The sequence below is a fragment of the Sarcophilus harrisii genome, chromosome 2 (genome assembly GCF_902635505.1).
Source record: "Sarcophilus harrisii chromosome 2, mSarHar1.11, whole genome shotgun sequence".
NCBI lineage: Eukaryota > Metazoa > Chordata > Mammalia > Dasyuromorphia > Dasyuridae > Sarcophilus > Sarcophilus harrisii.
Window position 1 is genome coordinate 34,728,193 of NC_045427.1, and position 24,752 is coordinate 34,752,944.

Here is a 24,752-nt window from a genome sequence, read left to right on the forward strand (position 1 = left end):
TTGTTGGAGGGGAGATGTTTATTCTTCTCTTCTGTATTGTTCTATCTTCTTCTGAAGAACTACAAAGAGAAAAAAAGATTATTGGTCTCCTCCTTGCAGTTTGTACGTGGGGAAACTGAGGCCAAAAAAGCAAAATGGCTCTTCAGGTGCCTTTTTCTTACTGAAATCCATCATCTCCTTTGCTCCACTTAGAAAGTCATCACCTTCTGTCAGGTGCTCCTCTTTTGCTCACAATTGGACTCTTGCCATTGTTATTTGATCAGTTTCTATGCACCAGCTCTCTCCCCACTTCAGCCAATGCTGCACTCAGCTGTTAAATGGATCATTGGAGAGTGCAGGTTATAAAATATTACCCTCCTGCTCAAGAAAGTCTGTCACTCTCTATTACCTCCAGAACCTAATATAGAAAATCCTCTGACTGGCCTTGACAGCCAATCCTAACTTGATTATGTCCTCCCTCTCCAATTTCTTGAAATTTTACTTCTTCCCAAGTACCCCATGAGCTATGACAATGTCCCTCTGCCTGTATCTTATCATGAGGCTTCTGATGCTCTGGCCGTTTCTCTTACTATCCTATGGGACCGGAATGCCCTTCTTTCTTACTTTCCCTTGCTTCCTATTTTCTCAGAAATAAACATCAAGGGAAAACTCCAGATGCAGGAGTGTGGTCTTTACACATGCTGCATTATTGGAGACAGTAGGGTCTGTGATAGGTATCTGTGTGTTTTCTAAGTTTTTTCATCTTGAACTGAAATAATAAAAGCATTTCCATACCTGAAGCAGAATACCAAAAGTGGATTCTCTGCAAAACTATCCATCTTCACTTCACACAGCTTGCAAAAGAAGCATGAATAATTCTGCCCCCTTTTTTTGGGTCAACTCTATTCTTCCTTTTGTTTTTCTTTCTTTTTTTTTTTTTTTTTTTTTTTTTGGAGGGGGATGTTTATTTACAACAGGGCCTTGAATGGGGGTTAGGTTATGGCCCAAATATTTGACAGCCTGGCAGGCAATGTGGGCTTTGGATAAGGAGCCGGCGTAGCCCCCTCAAGGCCAGAAAATTAAGAGTTTTTACAGCAGCATCTAAGGAAGCCTCTCGTGTGGGGCTGGAAATCAAAATATCATCTACATAGTGGATGAGACTGCTGTTAAAGCACTCCGAATCCCTTCAATCTTTAGCCAAAAGTTTGTGCTCAAGTTTCTCAATCAGGGGTTGCAATCCTTCCCCAGCCTCTGTCTTTATTGGGTTTTGGCGTTTAGGGGGAATACACTGGGGTCCCTCAGCCTGACTAAGGCTGGGCTGGCGAGTGGCTCACTCAGGATTCCTTGGTTCCAGACAGAGGAATCTATTTTCTCCTAGAATTCAGAGGGAATTTGGGAGAGTTTTGAAAGAAGCATCAAGAGATTGCCTGGAAGAGAAAATTGGGTCCCCAATTTCACCATTAAATCACGACTCAATAAGGGAGCAGGATAGAATAATAAGAGTTTAAATAACAGGTCACCAAACTGGTAAGGCAGAGGGGAGGTCTCAAAAGACTTCTTAAGTTTCCCTTCAATCCCCATTCTATGGGGGGAGGGACCAAACTGCTGAAGCAAGACAGAGAGGCCCTCATAGCAAAAAGAAATTCAATGGTCTCACCGCCCACACCCGAGGATACCCAGGATTCCGATGCTGATGTCATGGTAGAGCAAGGGGGATCCTGGCCAAACCCCAAACTCCTGCTGGAGGGCAGGGGGCAATTTGTCCCCTGCAGGCAGTCTCTCCTCCAGTGCCCCTCCTGGTTGCTCTTGGGGCAAGGACTGGGGGAGGGGGGGAACCTCAGATGTTTCCCCTCTATGGACATTTGAGAGCCTGATGGCCCTGTCCATTACACCTGAAGCACAAACTCCTATGATTCCCAGATACAGCAACAGCTAAAATTTGGTACTGTTCTCCATTTCTCCTTTTAACTTTGTGGTCTTCCTCCCTGCTGCTGTTCAGTCCCTTTTATTAAAGACTCCCTCTAACAGCTGAATCTGGGAACCCAAGCTGATTTCTGTAGCTTCCTCTGTACATCTAGGGCAGATTAATATTAACATCTCCCCAAGAAAGATCAAATTGGAGGGCAATCTCTTTGGGACACAGACCCAGGAGAAACACTGCTGGTTCAAAGGGTATGTACAGTTTGATTGCCCTATGGGCACAATTCCATATTGCTCTTCAGAATGGCTGGATCAGTTCACAACTCCACCAACAAGGTATTAGTGTCCCCGTTTCCCCAAATCCCAAATCATCATTTTCTTTTCCTGTCATCTTAGCCAATCAGAAAAGTGAGTAGTTGTACCTCAGTTATGTTAATTTGCATTTCTCTGATCAATGATTTAAAGTACCATTTCACACAACCAGAAATGATTTCAATTTCTTCATCTGAAAATTGCCTGTTCATATCCTTTGACCATTTATCAAATGGAGAATAGCTTTAATTCTCATGAACTTGTAACTCCATTATTCTTTAAAGATTTGCAGGTTCTGATGAGACCTTTGTTTCTTCTCTCCCCATTACAATATTAGCATTACCTGTCTCATTGCTCAAATAAAGTGAACTTTCTGAAGTCCTGTAGATTCCTGTTTCTATACTTCAAATTTCCTACTCAAAATCTTTTAGGATCAATATCGTAACCATAGGATTATATCCAATTTTTCACACAATTAGTTGAAGGATCAGGTCTTTTGCTTTTTGGCATATTGTATTCTAACATCTCTGGTTTATAGTAGAAGCTGCAAGGCCTTGTGCAAATTTGACTGGTTCCTTGGTCTTTGATTTACATCCTTCTGGATGCTTCCTAGAGATTTCTTTGATATGACTATCCTGAATTTGGGCAGACAACCCTAGTTTTTTCTCTGAAGGTCTTTGAAGGTGATTGGTGGGTTCTTTTTGTTTTTACTCTATTCTCTGGTGCTCAAAGATCTGAAGTTTTCATTTATTTCATAACATTTAAGATTCAGAATTTACTGGGACCTTAACCAGGAGATTTGTACTGCCCAAGGGCTTTTATTGGGCACTGTCTAATTTGTCTGACTTGGAACATAGACCCTTGAAGGCAACTGTTGAGTGGACCTGAGGAATGAATGCTTTTCAAGCACCGTAGAGTGTCCTATGTGGAAGCAAAAAGAAGGCCATTCTGTCTGGACATGGAGCTCACAAAGGAAAATATGATCAACAAGCCTGGGGAGCAGGATTGGTTCAACATTCTTTATGGGCCAAGCAGAAGAATTTGTACTTGATCTCACAGTATCTAGAAAGGATGAATCCCTTTAGCTGACATCATATGGGAACTGGCTCAAAGAAGCCGGGATCCAGAAAATCTTGGATCAGAGGAGACTAGGATAGTCCTTGAAGGTCTATCATGTAAAGGAGGAAATCACCGTTGTTCTGCTTATTTCCAGAAGGAAGAATCAGGAGTCCCAGAACAAGTGGTAGGTATGAAAAGGAAGACTCTGACTTAATTTAAGGAATAATACCTTGTAAAATCTGAGCTCTCCAGAAATGTCGCTCAGATTGTTCTTCCCACTACACATCTTTGGGGCAGCTAATTGTTACAATGGATAGAGCACTAGCTTTGGAATCATCTTCATGAGTTCAAATCTAGCTCAGATATTAAGTATCTGTGTGACCTTAGGGAAATCACTTAAATTAGCTTCCCTCAGGTTTCTCAATTTTAAATAAGCTGGAGAAAATATGGCTAATATTTTTGCAAAGAAAACTCCAAATAATGTCATTAACAGTCAGAAATGAACAAACAAAAATACAAGTAGTGACCACTTATAAGTTATGTTGTAAATGGGATATATGCTGAAATCCTTTTTTAGGGAGAGGGGCACAAATTAATATTTAATATTGTTACTACTTCATGGTTTACAGTAATGTTTATCAAAATGTGCTTTCCTTCCTTATCTCTTTTAATAAGATCTATTTTTATCTTTGCTTCATCTGAGATCAGAATTGCTACCCCAGCTTTTTTCATTTCAGCTGAATAATAATAGTGTTCTAGTCTTTTACCTTTAATCTGTGTTTCTCTGTCAGATGTGTTTGTTGTAAACAACATATTGTAAGGTTCCTGCTTTTTAAGCACTCTATTTGCTTGCATTTTATGGGAGGGTTCAATCCATTCACATTCCCAGTTACGGTTACCAATTTCCCTCCATCCTATTTTCTCCCCAGTATGTACTTTGGCTCTCCCCTTCCACTTGTCCTTTAGTCTATTTTTTTTTTTTTAACCCACCTACTACTTTATCTCCTATCACACCTCTCCATTCCCCTAGTTTTTTTTTTTTTTAATCCACTCTACCTCCCTACCTTTTCTTCATTCAACTCTTCCCCCCTTCTCTTAACTGTTCCCCTAGTATTTCTGCTCTCCCTTCTATCCTGCTTCTCCTTTTTCTTTTCCTTTCTCCTCCTAATTCTTGAGAGGATTAGATACATTTCTATACCTAACTGAATGATTAAATGATTCCCTCTTAGAACCAAACTGATGAGATCAAGCTTCAGACAAGCTCATCTTCCTCCCTTCTTTTCCCCAATTGTAATAGGTCTTTTGTACCTCTTCATATGATCTAGTTGTCCCATTTTATCACACCTTTGCTCTTTTTCCAGTACAGACCTTTTCCCACTCTTTAATGTCTTTTTCTTTGATGTCATCACATCAGAGTCCATTGACAAGCACACCCTCAGTCCATATGCTGCCCCTTTTGTAAGCCCCAGTGACAGATAACAGTTCTCAAGAGGAACAGGTATTGTTTTCCCATGTAGGGATATGAATGGTTTAATCTTTAAATAATATACATTTATACCTTGTTTACCTTTTTATGCTTCTCTTAATTCCTGTGATTATACATTAAATTTTCTGTTTAGTTATGGTTTTTTCAATAGAAATGATTGAAAGTCCCTTACTTCACTGAAGCTCCATCAACTCTTTTAAAAGAAACCGCTCAGTCTGTCTGGGTAGTTAATTCTTGGTTGTAACCCCAGATCCTTTGCCTTCTGGAATATGATATTCCAGGCCATCTGATCCCATAGACACTGCTAAATCCTGGTAACTGCCTAACCTGTTATTGCTGCTGGAACTCATAAAACTATTTTCACGTAAAATAAATAGCACTGAAAAAAATTCCTGTTCAGTAATTTTAATAAACTGGATTTATTAAGTTTTCCTGCTCATTGAAAGCTTTCTCACTTTCTTTACATTTACATTTCTCTCCAGTAGGAATGAACCTGATGTTTCTTAAGTTTGCCAAGTGCAAGAAAGTTTTCTCAATTTTATTACATTGGAAGTTTGGATTTTGATTACAATCTGCTTCAACATGAGTACATTCAAAGGATTTCCCTCCAGTATGAATTGATGCTTTTAAAGTTTCTCTACCACTTAAAAATTTTTCCACATTCCTTGGATTTTTAGTGTTTCTCTTCAATATGAATTCTTACATAAATTAAGGTTTCCCATATATTTGAAGGCTTTTCCACATTCATTACATTTGTGGTTTCACTTTTGTATGAGTTTTCTTATGTCTATTCAGATGTCCCTTATAGTTGAAGGCTTTTCCACATTCATTACATTTATGAGGTCTCTCCCCAGTATGAATTATCTTATGTCTATTAAGGCTTCCTTTCTCCCTGAAGGCTTTTCCGCATTCATTACACTTATAGGGTTTCTCTCCAGTATGAATTCTCTTATGTGAATTAAGGCCTCCCTTCTGTCTGAAGAATTTTCCACATTCATTGCATTTATAGGGCTTCTGCCCAGTATGAATTGCCATATGTAGACCAAGGTGTTCCTTACAAATGAAGCCTTTTCCACATTCATTACATTTATAGGGCTTCTGCCCAGTATGAATTATGGTATGTAGATCAAGGCTTCTCTTACTCATGAAAGCTTTCTCACATTCATTACATTTAAATGGTTTCTCTCCAGTATGACCTCTCTCATGCCTTTTAAGGCGATCATTCCTCATGAAGACTTTTCCACACTCATTACATTTATGGGGTATCACTCCAGCATGCATTTTCTTATGTGAAGAAAAGATTCCTTTAAATCTGAAGGCTTTTCCACATTCATTACATTTATAAGGCTTCTCCCCAGAATGAACTGCCTGATGCATATCTAGGTATGCCTTGTCTCTGAAGGCTTTTCCACATTCATTACATATATAGGATTTCTGCCCAGTATGAATTCTCTCATGTCGTTTAAGGCCTGGCTTATCCTGAAAGGCTTTTTCACACTCATTACATTGATGTGGTTTCTCTCCTGTATAAACTCTCTCATGTATATAAAGGCTTGTCTTCCTGAGGAAGGCTTTTCCACATTCATTCCATTCATAGGGATTCTCTTTAGTAGGAATTCTGTTATGTTGGCAAACATATCTCCTCTGACTAAAAGTTTTCCCACCTGAAAACTTTTCCTCCAGATTTTCCTCCAGATTTTTCTGATGAACAGCAAGGTCTGAATCGTAGCTGGAAGCCTTACCACAGTCACCAAATTTATGAGCTTTCATTCCAGCCTGAATTCCTCCATGTACACTAAGGCTTGAACTGATGTTGAAGGTTTTGCTGCATTCATCAATTCTATGAGGTTCTCCTTGACAGCACACTCTATGGTAATCATTAAGTTCTGAATGGTGACAATAAAACTTCTTATATTTACTAAACTTACAAAGGTTCTTCTCCATGGAAATTTTGCTAGATGAAGTTTTGTTGCACTTAATTATTAGCTTCATGGACTGTCTTTCCAGGTCGTTTATCTGACTTTCTAATCCAGTGTCATAATTCCAAGTTTCTCCCAATTTAGTATCCCAGAAATCATCCTTGATGAGTTTCTCTCTGGATATCTCTCTGATAGTAATACATTGTTTTGGAGTTGACTCCTTGGTTTCATATTTTCTTTCCTCAACAGGGGAATCTGAAAGTATCACAAAACGGCATCAGTACTCAATGTTCAGTATTGTGGGGAAAAGAAAACTACTTGATGTTCAATTCTATTCAGTCATCTTCAATAGGAAGAGGAGTGACTGATATGGGCAAAGTAGAAGAAACATGATCAAGAGGGAGATGAAATCTAAAGATAGGTGAGGGTAAAGTAATAGAACTGCTCATGATGTCAAAAACATTAAAATTTTCAGAGAGAAAAACAAGAATTATATTTGAAGTTGTTCTCTGGCAACACTGAAGAAGAGATAGTGACTGAAACTGTGACTTTATGAAGAAAATCCCTTGACCAAAACAGGTTTCCACCTTCTATGAAAGTTATAGCTTGAGAGCTGCCTAAAACATTGAACAGCAAGGTGTGACCGCCATACTACAAAGAGCAATGAAGCTGCAGTCAAGAAGACTTATCTTTCTGAAAAGACACTTTCTAGCTGAGAGACCCAGGTCAAGTCACTTAATTCTGTTGGCCTCAGTTTCCCCATCTGTCACATGAGCTGAAGAAGGAAATGGTAGACCATTCCAGGATCTCTACCAAGAAAACTCCAAACAGGGTCACAAGGTGTTGGATAAAACTCAAGACCTCAAGAGAAAAGGAGCATTGAGAGGTAAAGTGAATAGTCCAATGTCATATTTAGAAATGTGTTAGAGGCAGGTTCTGACTCCAAGTCTGCTAACTAGGAAGCTGGTGCTCTTTATACTTGGTAACACGTCAGACCCTTAAAGGCTGCTTTCATGTCCTATATTTCCCTGTACTAGGAAAATCCTTCAATTTGTTGAAAAGCCAAAATGTGAGTCCAGTTGTTATACTTATAAGGTCACCATGGGCAAGTTAAGATGATGTGCCTTTCCCCAGGCCTTATTCTAAAATGAGAATGATACAAACACCATACAACCCAAACACTAGCAAAACACTCCCAAATCTGCTCCTATTATATTAGTTATAGTTATTATTAAAGTCAGCAATAACTTAAAGACAATTTTCCATGAATCAGTGAAATGCTGACAGCATCAATTCAAGGTGAGAAAGGGAAAGTAGGAGGTGGATGGAAGGGGAAGACGGCATCGTTATAGGATCTGTCCCTGAAAAGAATGAGATGAATTGGAAGGGAGATAAAACAGGCAAGAAGTTGGAGCAATGGACTGATTTTTTAAAATAGAGGTCAGACTTAATTATACCTGAAAGTTCTTTTCCCTTATCTCTCACAAAGGACTCATTGAAGAGAAAAAATAATCTAAAGATTTAAGAATAGAAAATGCTTATGGAAATAAAGGATAGGTTAACATATATTTTAACACATTTAACATGTATTGGACTACCTGCCATCTGAGGGGAAGGAGGGGAAAATTTGAAAATGCATAAATTTTGTAAATTAAAAGCTATAATAAAAAAATTTAAAAATTAAAAAAAAAAAGGAAATAAAGGATAGGACCCAGCATATGGGTGGAAGGCTAAACATCAAGAAGAATTACAGTTGTTTCTGAGGCTAGAGAGAAATACAAAGACAGATTTAATAGAAAACCATTTCTTGACATGGAAGCTGAGATTACAGGAGGAGTGCAGGACGGACAACCACAGCTCCTCTCCTCAGGCCTACAGACCTTGAAAGAGAGCTCCAGGCCCAACATTTCCAAGGTAACTCATTCTAATGACCCAGCCAAGCTCCTGCTGGCAGTGAGTCTCTGCCTAGATTTCTGGGTCAGGGGTTTTCAGCTGCATCTGACCCTTTGTAAGCCCCTCTGAGGGATTTCTGGGCAGAGATTCCTATCTCAGAGGAGTCTGCCATTTCCTTCTCCACATCATGTCACAGATGAGTCCAGGGTTTCACTGCTGGGAAGTGTTTGAGGTCAGACTGGAACTCAGAACCCTGAGGCTCCTTCAGTACAGGACTGGCTCTTGGGGGACTGCACCCCCTGCCGCCTGATTATTACTCACCCTCAGAAGAGCATCTGGGGTCTTCTTCCCTTGATAGCCATGGGGCTTCATGTCTCTCCAGGCGAGAAATCATAGTTGGTTTAGTTACTGGAAGCCCTGCTCAAGGAGAAATAAGTGGGAAGTGCTAAGAACACAGAGACACATCAGAACTCAGTCCTGGCCTCTCTCTAAGGAAAAGGGGCAGGTCTAGAAATGCAAGGGGAGAAGTACCAATGACCCTTGAAGGATGTTTCCCTCAGCAAACAGTAGAGAAGGGATAGAGCCTTTGGTGCAGACACAGGACAGATGGGGTCACATTCACCCATTCCTAGTCTGCTGGGAGAAGTCCTTCCTTCTCTGCTCTGGGGCTCTATGGAGAACCTGAAGCCTGGTGAGCAGAGAGTGTGGAAGGAGAGTCTGCCGGGCTGCAGAAGGAAGCTGCTGATTTCCAGCTGGACAAAGAAGGACTTTTTGTCTGGGAAGAGCAACAACTGCTCAGAAACTGCACAAAGGTCTGAATGCATCTCTGTATGAAAGGTATTTGTGTGACTCTCCCTTCCTGTACAGCAAAGTCAAATTCAGCCAAGCTCCTCAGCCCCACCCACGGCCACAGACAGTTGGAATCACTGACCTTGCAGTGGCTCACACCTGCCATCTCTGCAGGTCACTATGGGATGCTCCCCTAACTCTGCCCTGACCTGCTCTTTGCCTTTCAACTCTTGCAACCCTAGTTTCATTCACAGCTTAGCCATCTCTGGAATGAAGCTTTTCCTTATCCCTCTACCTGCTATTGCCATCCCCTTGGAAAAGATTTGTTTTGTATTAACACTTGTATTAACAAATATTTACAAACTTGGTATCTCTCTGGATAGTACAGAAGCTCCATGAGGGCAGGGCCTGTCTAATTTTTACCTTTCTCCTCCTAGTGACTATCATAGTTCCTGGTACTCACTTGGAGAAAAATAAATGCTGTAAGAATGACTCAAAAAAATTAGCTTACCAAGGGAGACAAAGTTCTCATAGTTCTCCAGCATCACGTCCCTGTACATGTCCTTCTGGCCAGGATCCAAATAGCTCCATTCCTCCTGGGTGAATTCCACAGCAACATCTTGGAATGTCAGTAATTTCTAAAACATGACAGAATCATAACTTGAAAGAGACTTTAGAAGGCACCTACTAACATGGGATCAGAACAAAAGAAGGGAATCATTTGCATCTCAAAATATAGCCAAAAAGTGAAATAAATTTTAAATTTCAAATCCCCCTTTTCTTTTTTCCTTTTTAAATAATAATTTTTTATTCTTCAAAATGCATGCAAAGAAATTTTTCAACATTCACTCCTGCAAAACTTTGTGTTCTAAATTTTCTTCCTTCCTCTTTCCTCCCCCAATTGTTAACAGCAAGCAATCCAATTTAGATTAAACATGTGCAATTCTTCTAAATATATTTTTACCTTTAACATACTTTGCATGAAAAATCAGATCAGAGGGGGAAAAAACAAGAAAGGAGAAAAAAAAAAACAAGCAAACAATCACTCACAGAAAAAGGTGAAAAGACTATGCTTTGATCCACATTCAATCCCTATAATCCTCTCTCCAGGTGGAGATGGTTCTCTTCATCACACATCTACTAGAACTCCCTTGAATCACCTCACTGTTGAAAATAATCACATAATCTTCTTATTGCTGCCCACAATGCTCCTTTGGTTTATGTAAGTTAATGTAACTCTTTCCAGGCTTTTCAGAAATCAACCTGCTTATCACATCATACTGAACAATAATATTCCATTACATTCACAGCACAACTACTTTAGTCATTCATTTTCTAGTTCTTTGCAACTATAAAAAGGGCTGCTACAAACATTTCTGCACATGTGGTTTATTTTCCACTCTATTATGATCTCTTTGGGATATGGACTTAGGAGGGACATTGCTGGTTCAAAGAGTATGGTCAATTTTATAGCCTTTGGACAAAGTTACAAATGGTTGGATCCATTCACATCTCCACCAACAATATATCGGTGTTCCAGGTTTCTCACATCCCTTCCAATATTTATCATTAATTTCCTCTCATCTATACCAATCAGAGATGTATCTCATCCCTAAACTAACTATTTATTTAGTGCTATACCAATCAGACTCCCAAGAAAATATTTTAATGATCTAGAAAAAATAACAAAATTTATATGGAAGAATCAAAGGTTGAGAATCTCAAGGGAATTAATGAAAAAAAAATCAAATGAAGGTGGCCTAGCTGTACCTGATCTAAAACTATAAAGCAGCAGTCACCAAAACCATTGGTATTGGCTAAGAAATAGATTAGTTGATCAGTGGAATAGGTTAGGTTCACAAGACAAAATAGTCGACTATAGCAATCTAGTGTTTGACAAATCCAGAGATCCTAACTTTTGGGATAAGAATTCATTATTTAACAAAAACTGCTGGGATAACTGGAAATTAGTATGGTAGAAATTGGACTTGGAAGGGAAGCAACAAACTGGGAAAACATTTTCACAGTTAAAGGTTCTGATAAAGGCCTCATTTCCAAAATATATAGAGAATTGACTCTAATTTATAAGAAATCAAGCCATTTCTCCAGTTGATAAATGGTCAAAAGATAACAGACAATTTTCAGATGATGAAATTGAAACTATTACCACTCATATGAAAGGGTGTTCCAAATCACTATTGATCAGGGAAATACAAATTAAGACAACTCTGAGATACCACTACACACCTGTCAGATTGGCCAAAATGACAGGGAAAGATAATGCAGAATGTTGGAGGGGATGTGGGAAAACTGGGACACTGATGCGTTGTTGGTGGAGTTGTGAACGAATCCAACCATTCTGGAGAGCAATCTGGAATTATGTCCAAAACGTTATCAAACTGTGCATACCCTTTGATCCTGCAGTGCTACTACTGGGCTTATATCCCAAAGAAATCTTAAAGAAGGGAAAGGGACCTGTATGTGCCAAAATGTTTGTGACAGCCCAGTTTGTAGTGGCTAGAAACTGGAAAATGAATGGATGCTCATCAACTGGAGAATGGTTGGGTAAATTGTGGCATATGAATGTTATAGAATATTATTGTTCTGTAAGAAATGACCAGCAAGATGAATACAGAGAGGCTTGGAGAGACTCACATGAACTGATGGAGTGAAAGGAGCAGAACCAGGAGATCATTATACACTTCAACAACGATACTGTATGAGGATGTATTCTGATGGAAGTGGATTTCTTCGACAAAAAGAAGATCTAACTCAGTTTCAATTCATCAAGGATGGACAGAAGCAGCTACACCCAAAGAAAGAACACTGGGAAATGAATGTAAACGGTTTGTATTTTTGTTTTTCTTCCCAGGTTATTTTTACCTTCTGAATCCAATTCTTCCTGTGCAACAAGAGAACTGTTCGGTTCTGCACACATATATTGTACCTAGGATATACTGTGACATATTTAACATGTATAAGACTGCTTGCCATCTGGGGGAGAGGGTGGAGGGAAAGAGGGGAAAAGTCGGAACAGAAGTGAGTGCAAGGGATAATGTAAAAAATTACCCAGGCATGGGTTCTGTGAAGAAAAAGTTATAATGATTAAAAAAAAAAAAATTAAAAAAAAAAAAGAGATGTATCTCAGTTGGTTTAAGCGGCATTTCCCTAATCAATAATGATTTGGAGCATTTTTCAATATGACTAGAAATGGCTTTTTCATTTCTTCATCTGAAAATTGTCTGTTCAAATCCTGTGACCATTTATCAATTGGAAAATGAATTGTATTCTTAGAAATTTGAGTCAATTCTTTATATATTTTAGGAATGAGGCTTTTTTCACAAACATTAGCTATAAAATATTTTCCCCAATTTACTGCTTCCCTTCTAATCTTGGTTGCAGTCGTTTTGTTTGTACAAAAACTTTTAAAATTTAACACAATCAGAATTATCCAATATACATTTCACAATTTTCTCTAGTTCTTCTTTGGCCATATAGTCCTTTCTTCTCCACAGATCTGGGTGGTATACTATCCCTTATTCTCCTAAGATGTTTAAAATATCACCCTTTATGTCTAAATCATGAACCCATTTCGATCTTATCTTGGTATAGGGTACTCAGTGTTGGCCAATGCCTAGTTTCTTGGACTCTATACTAGGTCTCCATCATAGTGGCTAAGACCACTATCAAATATCCATAGGATATTTAGGATCAGAGCATCACAAGGTTATTTCCATTGCTATCTATCAAATAATTTTGAATGATTTTGATGTATGTAACCCTCCTTGTAAAAGGAGTCAAATACATCATTCCACTGTATAAAAACTGGTGGGATACAATAAGTACAGTGGGATCTTATGTTTTCCATATTTTTCAGTTAAATGTGAAAAAGGAAAGGTGTCCCTTTGTCAAATAATGATAGTGTAAGTCTACCTGTTTCCTACAAATACCCAGATTGAAGACTCAATTTATAAGGAGATGATTCTCTCTTTTTTTTTTTAATTATTATTATTATTTTTTATTTAGTAGCCTTTTATTTACAGGTTATATGTATGGGTAACTTTACAGCATTCACAATTGCCAAACCTCTTGTTCCAATTTTTCACCTCTTACCCCCCCACCCCCTCCCCCAGATGTCAGGATGACCAGCAGATGTTAAATATATTAAAATATAAATTAGATACACAATAAGTATACATGACCAAACCGTTATTTTGCTGTACAAAAAGAATCAGACTCTGAAATATTATACAATTAGCTTGTGAAGTAAATCAAAAATGCATGTGTGCATAAATATAGGGATTGGGAATTCAATGTAATGGTTTTTAGACATCACCCAGAGTTCTTTCTCTGGGCGTAGCTGGTTCAGTTCATTACTGCTCCATTGGAGATGATTTGGTTGATATCATTGCTGAGGATGGCCTGATCCATCAGAACTGGTCATCATATAGTATTGTTGTTGAAGTATATAATGATCAAGGAGATGATTCTCATAAAGATCTTGTAATGACAGGAAAGGAAGAATACAGAGAAGTAGACACTGATGTTTTTTCAGATACATTTTAAAAATAATATTAAAGCACAATTATTTTCCCATGCCTATAGTACTCTTTCTTTATCTTTATCAAGCCTTAAAAACTCTTATACCTTTGCTTTTCCTAAACAAAATATGTCTGTATAAACTTGACCCAAGACAGCTGTTTTTTCCATCTTTATCATATTTAGTGCTATTTCCACTTACCCCAGTTTGAGGTTAGAGTGTGGCAGTTCCAACTGCCTGATGGTGAAACATAAGTGATATAACAATTTTCAGAAATCTTTTCAATTTTTCTTTTATACTTGACTTCCAATTTTCATATAAAAAATGTACCTCTTAGGACTGCTTAATTAATATCAAGCCCTCTTTAAAATGGTTTGGCTTTCCATGCTTTTTTTTTTTTTTTTTTTTGACTAAAGAAATGATGCTTCTCATGACTAGCATCCTTTTTTGTAAGATTTTATAAATAATCATATATTATAATTTGGCATTACTTTTGGCAATCATCATTCTCTGCCATATAAGTTAGATATTCACTGCATCATATGAAAAGCAATAATCAGTCCAAATGTTTAGCACGTATTAGATTACTTGAGATGTAGGGAAGGATGGGAAAAAATTTAGAACACAAGATTTTGTATGGGTGAATGTTGAAAATTATCATGTATATATGTTGAAAATAAAATGTTTTAATTAAAAAAAAGAAAAAAAGAAAAGCAATAATTAGATATTGACAAATGCAAAAGAACTGTGGAAATGATTTGGAAGAAACGGGATGGCTAAAAGGTGCAATTGCAGGATTTACAGGAAACTCACAGAAACTTATAAAGACAAAAAGATATTCAAAGGAGAAAGGCCAGAGGGAATGAACATAATTCACACAAGAGGAAATACAACTGGTAACTAAACACTATAAAAAATTTTGCAACCACTAATCAGGAAAAAACTAAAACAAAAGAAAAACTTGTAAGAGGCATTATCATTTACTCCTCAAAGTGAGGAAACACAAGAAGCAGGTACAGACATATGCTTCTGGTGGTATACAAAAGTTTTTTGAGAAATAGGACAAGACCGCTGACCTTTCATGACCCAGGAGTTCATAAATAAGGACGATCCAATCTCTGTCTAATCACTGTTCTGTGCAAGGGACACTAAAATAGTGTTCAGTTCCAGTAGCTAGTTCCCCACAATCTCTTTTTCCCTATTAACATAACAGAAGACCATCTTTCCTTTTTCTCTTAGGGTTTAGTTACAAGAAAAAATATTAATAAAAAATAAACAAGAAAAAGGCAAATGGTTTCTAAGGCTTCCAAGAATAAGGGGAATCACTGAGATGAGTCCAATGAGAACTAAAGTATGGTCCTTTGGGAGAACACATTGAGTAAATTTGATTATTGAGATCTGAGGTAAAAGAGAAGCAGGAAATAAAGGGAGGGTATGATACAGCTCTGAACTCAGCTATGAATAGTCAGAAAGATTAGCTCTCAGATTTGAGTTCAAGGAACTCAAGGGAAAATGGAAAGATGAAAGCCCAAGGTGCAACATCAAAAGGTTTCTGGATTAGTGCCAAGAGGAAGCAAAGCTACTCCCACTTTTCTCACACTAGAATAGGAGGTCCTGGAGGATAGGGACTGTCTTGTGCCTCTTTTTGTATCCCCAGTACTTAGCACAGTCTCTGGTGCACAGTGGATTATTTCAAAGTATTTACTGATTTGAAAGATGTAGTAGAGAAAGTGATACACTGTCAGGAAAGAGAGCTCAATCCTTCAAGTTCTCTAGAGTAATATCCAAAGTTTTCTCATAAGAATTCAAGGACTTCTACAGTCTAACACCATCTCTTTTGTAAGACTCCTAGATAAAGGTAACCATTGGATAGTGGATAGAAAACCAACTTCAGTTACAAAGATTCTAGTTCAAGACTTTCCTAGATACATCATGTACCCTAGGTACTATCCTAGCAAGGGATGATTTCTCCCAAGTAGATAAAACTCGATCTAGTTCATTAAAAAAAAAAAAAAATCCTCACCACTCCTCCCAAGAGCCTTTCACTCCAGCCAGTCTTCTTGGAAGTTCCTCTAAAGGAAGGGCATATTCACTTTGGGAAGGGATGGTCCATTCATGCTTCTTTTGACTTTGTGTTGAGAGAAACAACTTGAGCTTTTTCCAACTGAGCTGCCCAGCATTCCAGCTCTGCTGCAGAGGACACAACTCTGGGGCTGGTCATTTTATTGGAATACCAAGTGTGCGCTCGGCAAAACAGTTTTATGGAAAACTCACACATGACAGTGTGTGCTCACGAGGCAGTCGGTGAGGCAAGGGTGCTCTCAATGGATCTTGAAAGAACTTTAGAATCGAGTGTTTGACAAGGGAGACACTGGCCCAGGACTGCCCAGTACGGCGTGCGCCCGCAGAAGGCGCCAGGCTCCACCAGAGAAGCAGAGCTGGATTCGCTCAGAAGAAACACGAGATGTGCTCTGGGGAGAAGCCCCCTGCAAAGGGTCCTTGGGACGACTTGTGTCTGACCCGTGGCCGAGCATTCCAGCTCCTAGTGGTCCGGTCACCCACAGTCCCACACATGTAACTCGGCTCTGTCACAGGGATGTCATGGGGTGTCTTCAAGATCTTCACAGGAGAATTCCCAAAGGCTTTAGGCATCTAATAATTATTTTGAATTTGAATGAACTTTCTCTTTTCAAGACTGGATCCTGCTACTGTTTTTCTAAATCTGTAAAGAAGTAACTGTGATTTTTGTGAATGTATTTGAAGTTCTGTTTCATGACAGAAGTTACAAATGTCTTTCTTTTCCGTGCTGATTCTCTGGGGTTTTCTACAGAAATTAGCACATTGTCTACAAGTAGAAATAATCTTTTTTTCCTTTGCCAATGTCTTTGTAACTTATCTTTCTTCCCTTATTCCTATTGTTAGCATTTATAGAACTATGTTGAAGAATGGTGTGGAGAGAAGAATATCCTTACTTTATCCTCATAGGGAAAATTTTCTGGTATTTTGCTAATACACATAACAAAATTCATATTTTTAGATAAGTCTTTTTGATTGCACTAAAGAGGGGCTTTTCTGTCGCTAACCTTTCTAGATTTTATAAACATAAGTAAGTACAGCTTACTATGAAAGATGTTTATTAATGGATTCTTACTGTTTTTGTTAGTTATGCAATTGTTTTGAAGGTAATGAAAAGGCAAAACTCAATGCATCAAATATTGTTGATAAAAGCTTGGTATCTCAGATATATAGTGAATGGGAAGAAATCAGGCCAAGAAGCTGTCCACAATATATAGTAAGGATAAGATGAAAATGTAAAATTTTTTTCCAAATATAAGGGCACCTGTCAGGTTGGCTAAGATGACAGGAAGAGATTATGATGAATGTTGGAGGGGACTGGGGAAAACTGGGATGTTGATACATTGTTGGTAGAATTGTGAACAGATCCAACCACTCTAGAGAGTAATTTGGAACTATGCCCAAAGACTTATCAAATATGCATACCCTTTGATCCAACAGTGATATTACTGGGCTTATATCCCAAAGAGATTTTAAAGGAGGCTAAGGGACCCACATGTGCAAAAATGTTCATAGCAGTCCTTTTTGTAGTGGCAAGAAACTGGAAACTGAGTGTATGCCTATCAGTTGGAGAATGGCTGAATAAGTTATGGTATATGAATGTTATAGAATATTATTGTTCTGTAAGAAACGACCAGCAGGATGATTTCAGAAAGGCCTGGAAAGACTTACATGAACTGATGCTGAGTGAAATGAGCAGAACCAGGAGCTCATTATACATGGCAACAGCAAGACTATACGATCATCAATTATGATGGACATTCAACAATGAGAGGATTCAAACCAGTTCTAATTGTTCAATGATAAAAAAGTGAGCCACTTATATCGAGAGAGAGAGGACTGTGGGAATTGAACGTAGACCACAACATAGTATTTTCATGCTTTTTGTTTGCATTTTATTTTCCTTCTTTGTTTTTTTTTTTCCTTTCTAGATCTGATTTTTCTTATGCAGCAAGATAACTGTATAAATATGTATACATATATTGGATTTAACATATATTTTAACATATTTAACATGTATGGACTACTTGCCCTGTAAGAGTAGAGGAAGGGGGATAAATTTCAAACAGAAAGTTTTACAAGGGTCAATGTTGAAAAATTACGCATGCATACGTTTGTAAATAAAAAGCTTTAATTAAAATATACATATATGTGTGTGTGTAAATGCAATTTTAGATATTCAGTAAACTTCTTTGAGTTTCAAATTCCCTCCTTCCCTCTCTCCTCACTGAGGAGGAAAGCAGTTTTATATAGGTTATACATATGTAGTCATGCAAAACATAGTCCCTGAGGAGTCAGGATGAACATTTTTCATATGGGAAAACACTGATGGCCAATAGCCATATGAAAAAAATGTTTCACAGTGCTAATAATAGATTTCAAATGAAAACAACAATTAAATTTTACTCCAAATCCAACAACCTAGCAAAGATGATTTTAAAATGCCAAAGTTAAAGGGCCTAGGGGAAGATAAACACACAAATATACTACTGCCAAAGCTGCAAATTGTTGTAGCCATTCTGGAAAATAAATTAGAAACTGAGATGATGCCCATTAATTGGGGAATGGTTGAACAAGTTGTGGTACATGACTGTCATGGAATACTACTGGGCTCTGAGAAATGAGGAGCAAGATGATTTTAGAGCAACCTAGAAAACTCACATGAATTGTGAAAAGTGAAATGAGCAGAGCCAGAACACTGTACACAGCAGCAGCAGCACAGTATTTCTGATCTATGATGCTATTCTTAGCAATACAATGTTAATGAAAAATGCTATCTCCATGGAAAGAATGGTATATGAATACAGGCCCCAAACACTATTTTTCACTTGTTTTCTGGCCTCTTCTTTCCTTCCTTGTATGAATTTTCTTCCACAAAATGACTAATAGCATAATGCTTTACATGACTAAACATGTATAACATATGTATCTCTCTATTTCAGACTGCTTAGTATATCTTGAGGCAGGAAGGCAGGGAGGGAGATGAAAAATGTGAAACTCAAAACTTAAAAACCAACAATTGTTAAAAATTATTTTCCCAGATGAGTGGGGAAAAATTAAATTAAATTAAATTAAAAAAAAAAAAAGAAAGAACTACTATGAAGGGAAAAGAAAGAAGACTTGGACAAAGAATGGACAATGTGCTGAAGGAGGTGGGGATGATTCCAAGACCGTGAACAAAAGTGACTGGAAGAATGATGGTGCTGTCAAGAAACAGAAAGTCTGGAGGAATGCCACATGGGGGTTGTGGGGGAAGGTGAGTTTTCTTTTGGATATGTCTCACTTGGGATATGTCCAGCAGGTGGACTGTGATGCAAGAGGGATACTGGGAGACAAGTTAGGCTGGGCAAGGTTTGTCCCTCTCTCCTTATTCCCACTTTGACATGGTTGGATTCTTACCTTTTTCTTGAATGCCATGGTCCTCCAAAATCAATCCTTTTTCAGTGTTTTCTTTGAGACTCTGACCTTTCTCAAGTCTTATCTCCCTAGAAAGATGGCAGAGTTACCTTAGAATACATTTTTGCTTCCCAGAACTGACTTGGTACTTGTACCAACAGTACCAAGAACAAGATTTCAAACTGTAAAGATTTTACCAAAAGATGCAGGGACATCCCACATCAGCTTCAGAAACCTTACATTCAAACCTGAGCACCAGGACACACAAATGCCCACTTTTTCAAATACTGAATAGGATAGAACCATTATCATAACTGAAGACAACATGTATGGAATAGAGAGAGAGATAAGGTGAAGAACTTACAGGAATGTATGAATTCTTTTTCTGCATTTTATTTTCATATTTCTGTGTTTCCTCTATGACTTGTATAATATGTGCAGGCTCATATTTACTTGAGCCTTGGCCAGCTAGAAACATGTTTACTTAACCTGAGCTGATGACATTTATCAGTATTTGACATTTATCGATATTTAGTCTATTAGCTGGACCACTATCTGCTTGATTAAGCCTGAAGGCCTGATTTTCTGTTTCCTAGAAATCAGGTGATTTTGGGGAAACAAAAACCTTCCATTCCGATCTCTCCAAATAGCAACAACCAATTAGATACCTCCTCTTCCCCTTCTCAATGCTCTCTTACTTGTGATGTAATTTCTTGTATAAAAGCTATGTATCTTTACTACTTCTTTAGCCCTCCTATCACAAGCTTTCTCTTTCTTATCTCGGGATGGGACGGGGTTTTCAATAACCAACTTTTCTGCCTTCTACTGAGTGATTTCTGAGTAGTCATTTTGGGTAAGGGTCTTCTACAAGCCTCATAAACATAACAATAATAAATACTAAATACAAATCCTTTGTTGTCTAAAAGAACTGATTATCTAAGGAAGAGGTCAGTCAATAAATATTCTAATTATACTGAGATATGTAGTTATATATATTCACACATAACAGACAAATACAACTGAGATTGAAAAGAGAGAGAAGAGTAATTAAACAATGAGAAAAGAGAAAGAAAACTACAAGAAAAAACAGAAAAAGAACACAGAAAGAGAAAAGTACAAATTCTTGAAAAACTGGCTCCAAATCCTATCTCAGTAGGATCTGGCATTTACCAGCCCTGTGAGCCTGGCCAAGTCACATTGCTTTTCCAGGCTGACAAAATAAGAGGGCTGGACCTGAAGAATTCTATGTTCCTTTACTGGGCAAGTAGGTGGCACAATACAAACAGCACCAGGCCTGGAAGCAGGAAGATATGAGTTTAAATCTAGCCCCAGATAATTAACAGCTAGATGACCCTGAGCAAGTCAATCAATTCTTTTTTGGCTCAGCTTCCTCATCTAAAAATGAGCTGGAAAGGACTCCACCACCTTTGCTAAGAAAGACTCAGAAGAAGCTTGATACAAGTGACAGAACTCCACAACAAAGCTCCTCACCAGATCTCAAAGTATTCTAGGATCATAAATGTTAGTAGGGCTGTAGGTATCCATAGACACATCTATACATTTTTTCAAACTTACCACTATTTCATTGGTTGGGAAGGTTCAGCCCTCTCCAGGTGCAGATGGCCATTTTTCTGTGACCCGGGACAAAACCTCAGAATTCTTTTCATCAAAACCTCAACTTAGCCAGGCCAGACCTTGAAGGGCGTTAACTGGAGATTATCCCAGAAGCCTCTCCAGGTGGATAGGACTTTTCCATTATCCATTTGTATCCTTTCCAAGAACAAAAGTTCTCTTTCCTCCTTATAGATGGACCCACTTGGTCAGCTGAATCCTGCCAGGCTGCCAAGACTTCTTGATACAGACAATTGAGGAACAGCTGTATGTAAGTTTAGAAGGGACCATCACCTGGCTAACTCTTTTATGTTCAGCATCATAATGCACAAAGAATGTATGGTCCTGGACAAGTCACTGTACTTCTATGCTTCAGTTTCTCCAACTGTTACTTGAGGGTAATCATAGCTCCCAGCTATTCCCCTTTAATTTATCTGAAAAATGAATATAACAATGGCATCAATGGCATCTACTTCTCCTGGTTGTTGTGAGGATTAAGTGAGATAATATTCTAAAAAGTACTTAGCACAGTGCCTGCCTCATAGTAAGCACTTTACATGTATTTATTTTCTTCCCTCTTAACTCATCTGAAAAATGGGAGATAAATAATAGCATCTACTTGTCAGGGCTGTTGTGAGAATTAAATGAGATAACCATGTCAAATGCTTTACAAAACATTTAAGGACTTTTAAAATATATATATTTAAAAATAAATACAATATAAAAAAGAAAATAAATGGGAAAAGAAAATAGAAAAGCATTTGTCACGTGCCCAGAAGAACATAGAGTAGATTCAAAAAGTATAACAATAAGTTTCCATTTCAAGAAAGCATGTATAATAATAGTAGACATTGTCCCTGCAGTACAATTTTTATTTTATTCTTTTTTCTCCTTTCATCCTATCCCCTTCCCCCAAGCAGCTACACATACATTTATGTTCAGACGTCCATACACATAAGCACACATACATCTATCTCACTTACACACACCTACATGCACAAACGCATAAGCCCATCTGCACATCTCCCCACATGTATTTATATAGACTCACATGCATTTACAAGTATATACACATACATAACCCATCCACACCCCAACATATACATGTATTTATATACAAACTTAGATGTGTACCCACACACATACATAACAGACACCTATCCGTAGTCCCCTCATACATACATCTATAAACACACTTTTATACACCTACGAGCATACACACGTATATTTACATCAAATACACACACACACACACACACACACCCCTACATGCACTTGTTGAGGCAGGAGGTTCCCCAAGACCGTGTTCCAGGCATGGGAAAAGAATTCGCAAACTCAAGTTTTCAAGTTAAGGCGCAAAGATTTATGATAATTATTAATGCCAACTGAAACTGCTCAAGTTCCGAGGAAATTTACCAAAGAGTCAGAAGCAAGAAGTTAATTTTATAGCAAAGAAGTCACTGATGTACTAATTTTATGGCTTAGGGGTACAACTGAGGAGTGTAGGAGTGGGGCAGTTCCCAAGAATTAATTGAAACCACTGGGCGCACAGACCAACAGATGGTTCTCCCACAGGCAGCACAGTTTGTGACACTGCCCTAAAGCTTCTCAGGAACTGCTACATTCTCACACACAAAAACACACATATATATAAACACACACACATACATACATATATATGTATACACACACCCATACATGTCATCACTCAGGCATTTACACAGAAATATACACGCAAGTCCTCCCTTGAGAAACCTCAATAATAATAATAATAATAAAATCTAATAAACTCTACCGCGATCCTTGTTACAATGTTGTTGAAAGCCTCTTTTCCCCGACTCAGCTAATTCTGCTCCTGGTGTCCTTCACTTGCCTGGCTATTCCTTATGAAGCAGGTTGTGTCCCTTTAAGAAACTGTATTTCCTTTTCATCTGTGATCCCTTTCATAATCTCAACCATTCCTAGGGAAGCCATTTCCCCCCCAGACAAGGTCTTTCCAGGACGCCGGGCCTTGGATTCAATTAGAAATCCTGGTCAAAAAGCTCCACTCTGAAGTGCTGTTGATTCCAATAGGAGATCGGGGCTGTCCCAGCCCCCACTGGGTCTGAGCTGCTTGGGCTGCCAGAGCCCCAATGAGTCAGACCTGTTTGGGCTGTCCCAGCCCCCACTAAGACCCAATATCACAGCTTCCTTTCAAGGAAGGTCTTTGCAGATGGCTCTCGGTGGCTCACTCAGCTATCAGGACCCTTCTGTCCACTGAGAACTGCGTTCTCTCAGTGCCAAAGTCCATTTGCCCCAGATCTGCCACTACAGGGTCAGTCTCTGGGGAACTGATTTCTATCCAAGAATAAACTTTCATTTTGCAAGTAATCTTCGGGAATCAGTGAATTCTTTCCCTCCTAAAACCCGTGGACAACTTAACGGGGATTCTTAGCAACCGTTTTATTGCCGCTGACCTCTAGGCCACCAGGAATCTAGAGCACCCAAAGCGCATCACTTATCCTCCCCACCCAGGGATCCCTCCCTCTCTCCTTCCTCTCCCGATCTCTCTCTACTTCCTCGCCCTCGCCCTCGCCCCCTCCCCTTCCACCTCTTTTCCCTCCTCCCTCCTTGCTCTCCCCCTTCCCCTTTATCCCACTCCTATTAATCTACACCACCTGGACCGTAAATCGGAACACCCACCTTTTTCAGGTCTTTATAAAGGGTCGGCTATTATCATTCATGCTCACAAAAAAGGGTCAAAGTAAACCTGGGGACCCACATCCCTCCTGCCCCCAAATCCCCCCGCCCCCCTCGGTTTTTTTTTTTATCCCTGCCTTACCTCAATAAGGTGTCCCAGCTTCTCCCCAGGTACACAGAACCCAGAGGGCGGGGTCTCTTTTTCCACCGCTGATTAATCAGTGTTTATTGTTTAGTAATTTACATCTTCCTTGCTGGCACTCAGCTGGCGCGTAATCAATGCAGCTACTCTTCAGGGACTAAGTGCGCCCCTTTTAAGGCTTCAGAAAAAAGTGGGGCTTTTTTAAGGTGAAGAAAAAAAGCGGGATTCAAGGTTCTAGTTCGGATCCCGCAGCAACACAGCCTCGGGGGCAGAAGTAGAACCAAGGGCTCCAAGGATAGATTTCTCCTCCCCAGCTCCGGAAGCCATCTCTCCGCCCGGGTGGCCTCAAATCAGAGCGCCCCCGCCCACAAACACAACCCAGAGGTCGGCAACTTTCCCCAATCTCCACTTAAGTGAAAAGGGACGGAAATAGCTCCTCAGCTGCGCCTGCCCAGGGCTAGCGTGGCTCTTGCTGGCAGCCGTGGGAGCTGCGGTTCCTCTCCTCGCGTCTGGGAAATGTAGTCTCCGGGATGGAGCGCAGGCGCACGAGTTCCTTGCACTTGGGTTTAAACTGATTTTGATTAAGTCCCAGGTGAGATGGCGGGATTAGGGGTGGGGTGACAGGAGGCTAAGGTAGATGGTCTCTGCCCCCCCCCCCCCCAAAAAGCGGGGAGAGCGAGGTAAAGCCAGACACTGGGAAGTGACTTTAAAACATTTGCAAAATAAATACCAAGTTCATCCGCAGAAATTTCTGGTGCTTCTAGAATCTCCTTGTCCAGGCTCTTGCGCTCAGTTGGGCAGTGACGTCATAGGATGCTCCGCTCCTAGACAGCCCTGGTCCTAGCGCGCAGGTGAACAGCGCTGTTACCTGCCAAGCGCATTACGGCCGTGATCTAGGCGGGTCCGGAGCTGGAGCGGCTCTCGGGGGCCGGGCCTCTGCCCAGCTTCTCC

General features: G+C 39.2%; 1 protein-coding gene across 2 annotated transcripts in view; it reads right to left on the reverse strand.

Moving 5' to 3' along the window:
• LOC100933879 (zinc finger protein 665-like) overlaps window positions 1-24,358 on the reverse strand; it is a 50,437-nt gene extending 26,079 nt beyond the window's left edge. Inside the window, exons 1-5 of one of the 2 annotated variants that reach the window (XM_031949851.1) lie at window positions 23,802-24,320; window positions 19,373-19,458; window positions 9,869-9,995; window positions 8,890-8,985; window positions 5,157-6,930 (exon numbers count right to left, since the gene is read on the reverse strand). In XM_031949851.1, coding sequence (XP_031805711.1) covers window positions 5,504-6,930; window positions 8,890-8,985; window positions 9,869-9,995; window positions 19,373-19,390 — 1,668 coding nt within the window. In that variant the 5' untranslated portion in view covers window positions 19,391-19,458; window positions 23,802-24,320 and the 3' untranslated portion in view covers window positions 5,157-5,503. Of the gene's footprint in view, window positions 1-5,156; window positions 6,931-8,889; window positions 8,986-9,868; window positions 9,996-19,372; window positions 19,459-23,801 lie in introns of those variants that run through there. The other variant, XM_031949850.1, reaches the window with a different exon arrangement.
• Between the last annotated feature and the right edge of the window lie 394 nt (window positions 24,359-24,752).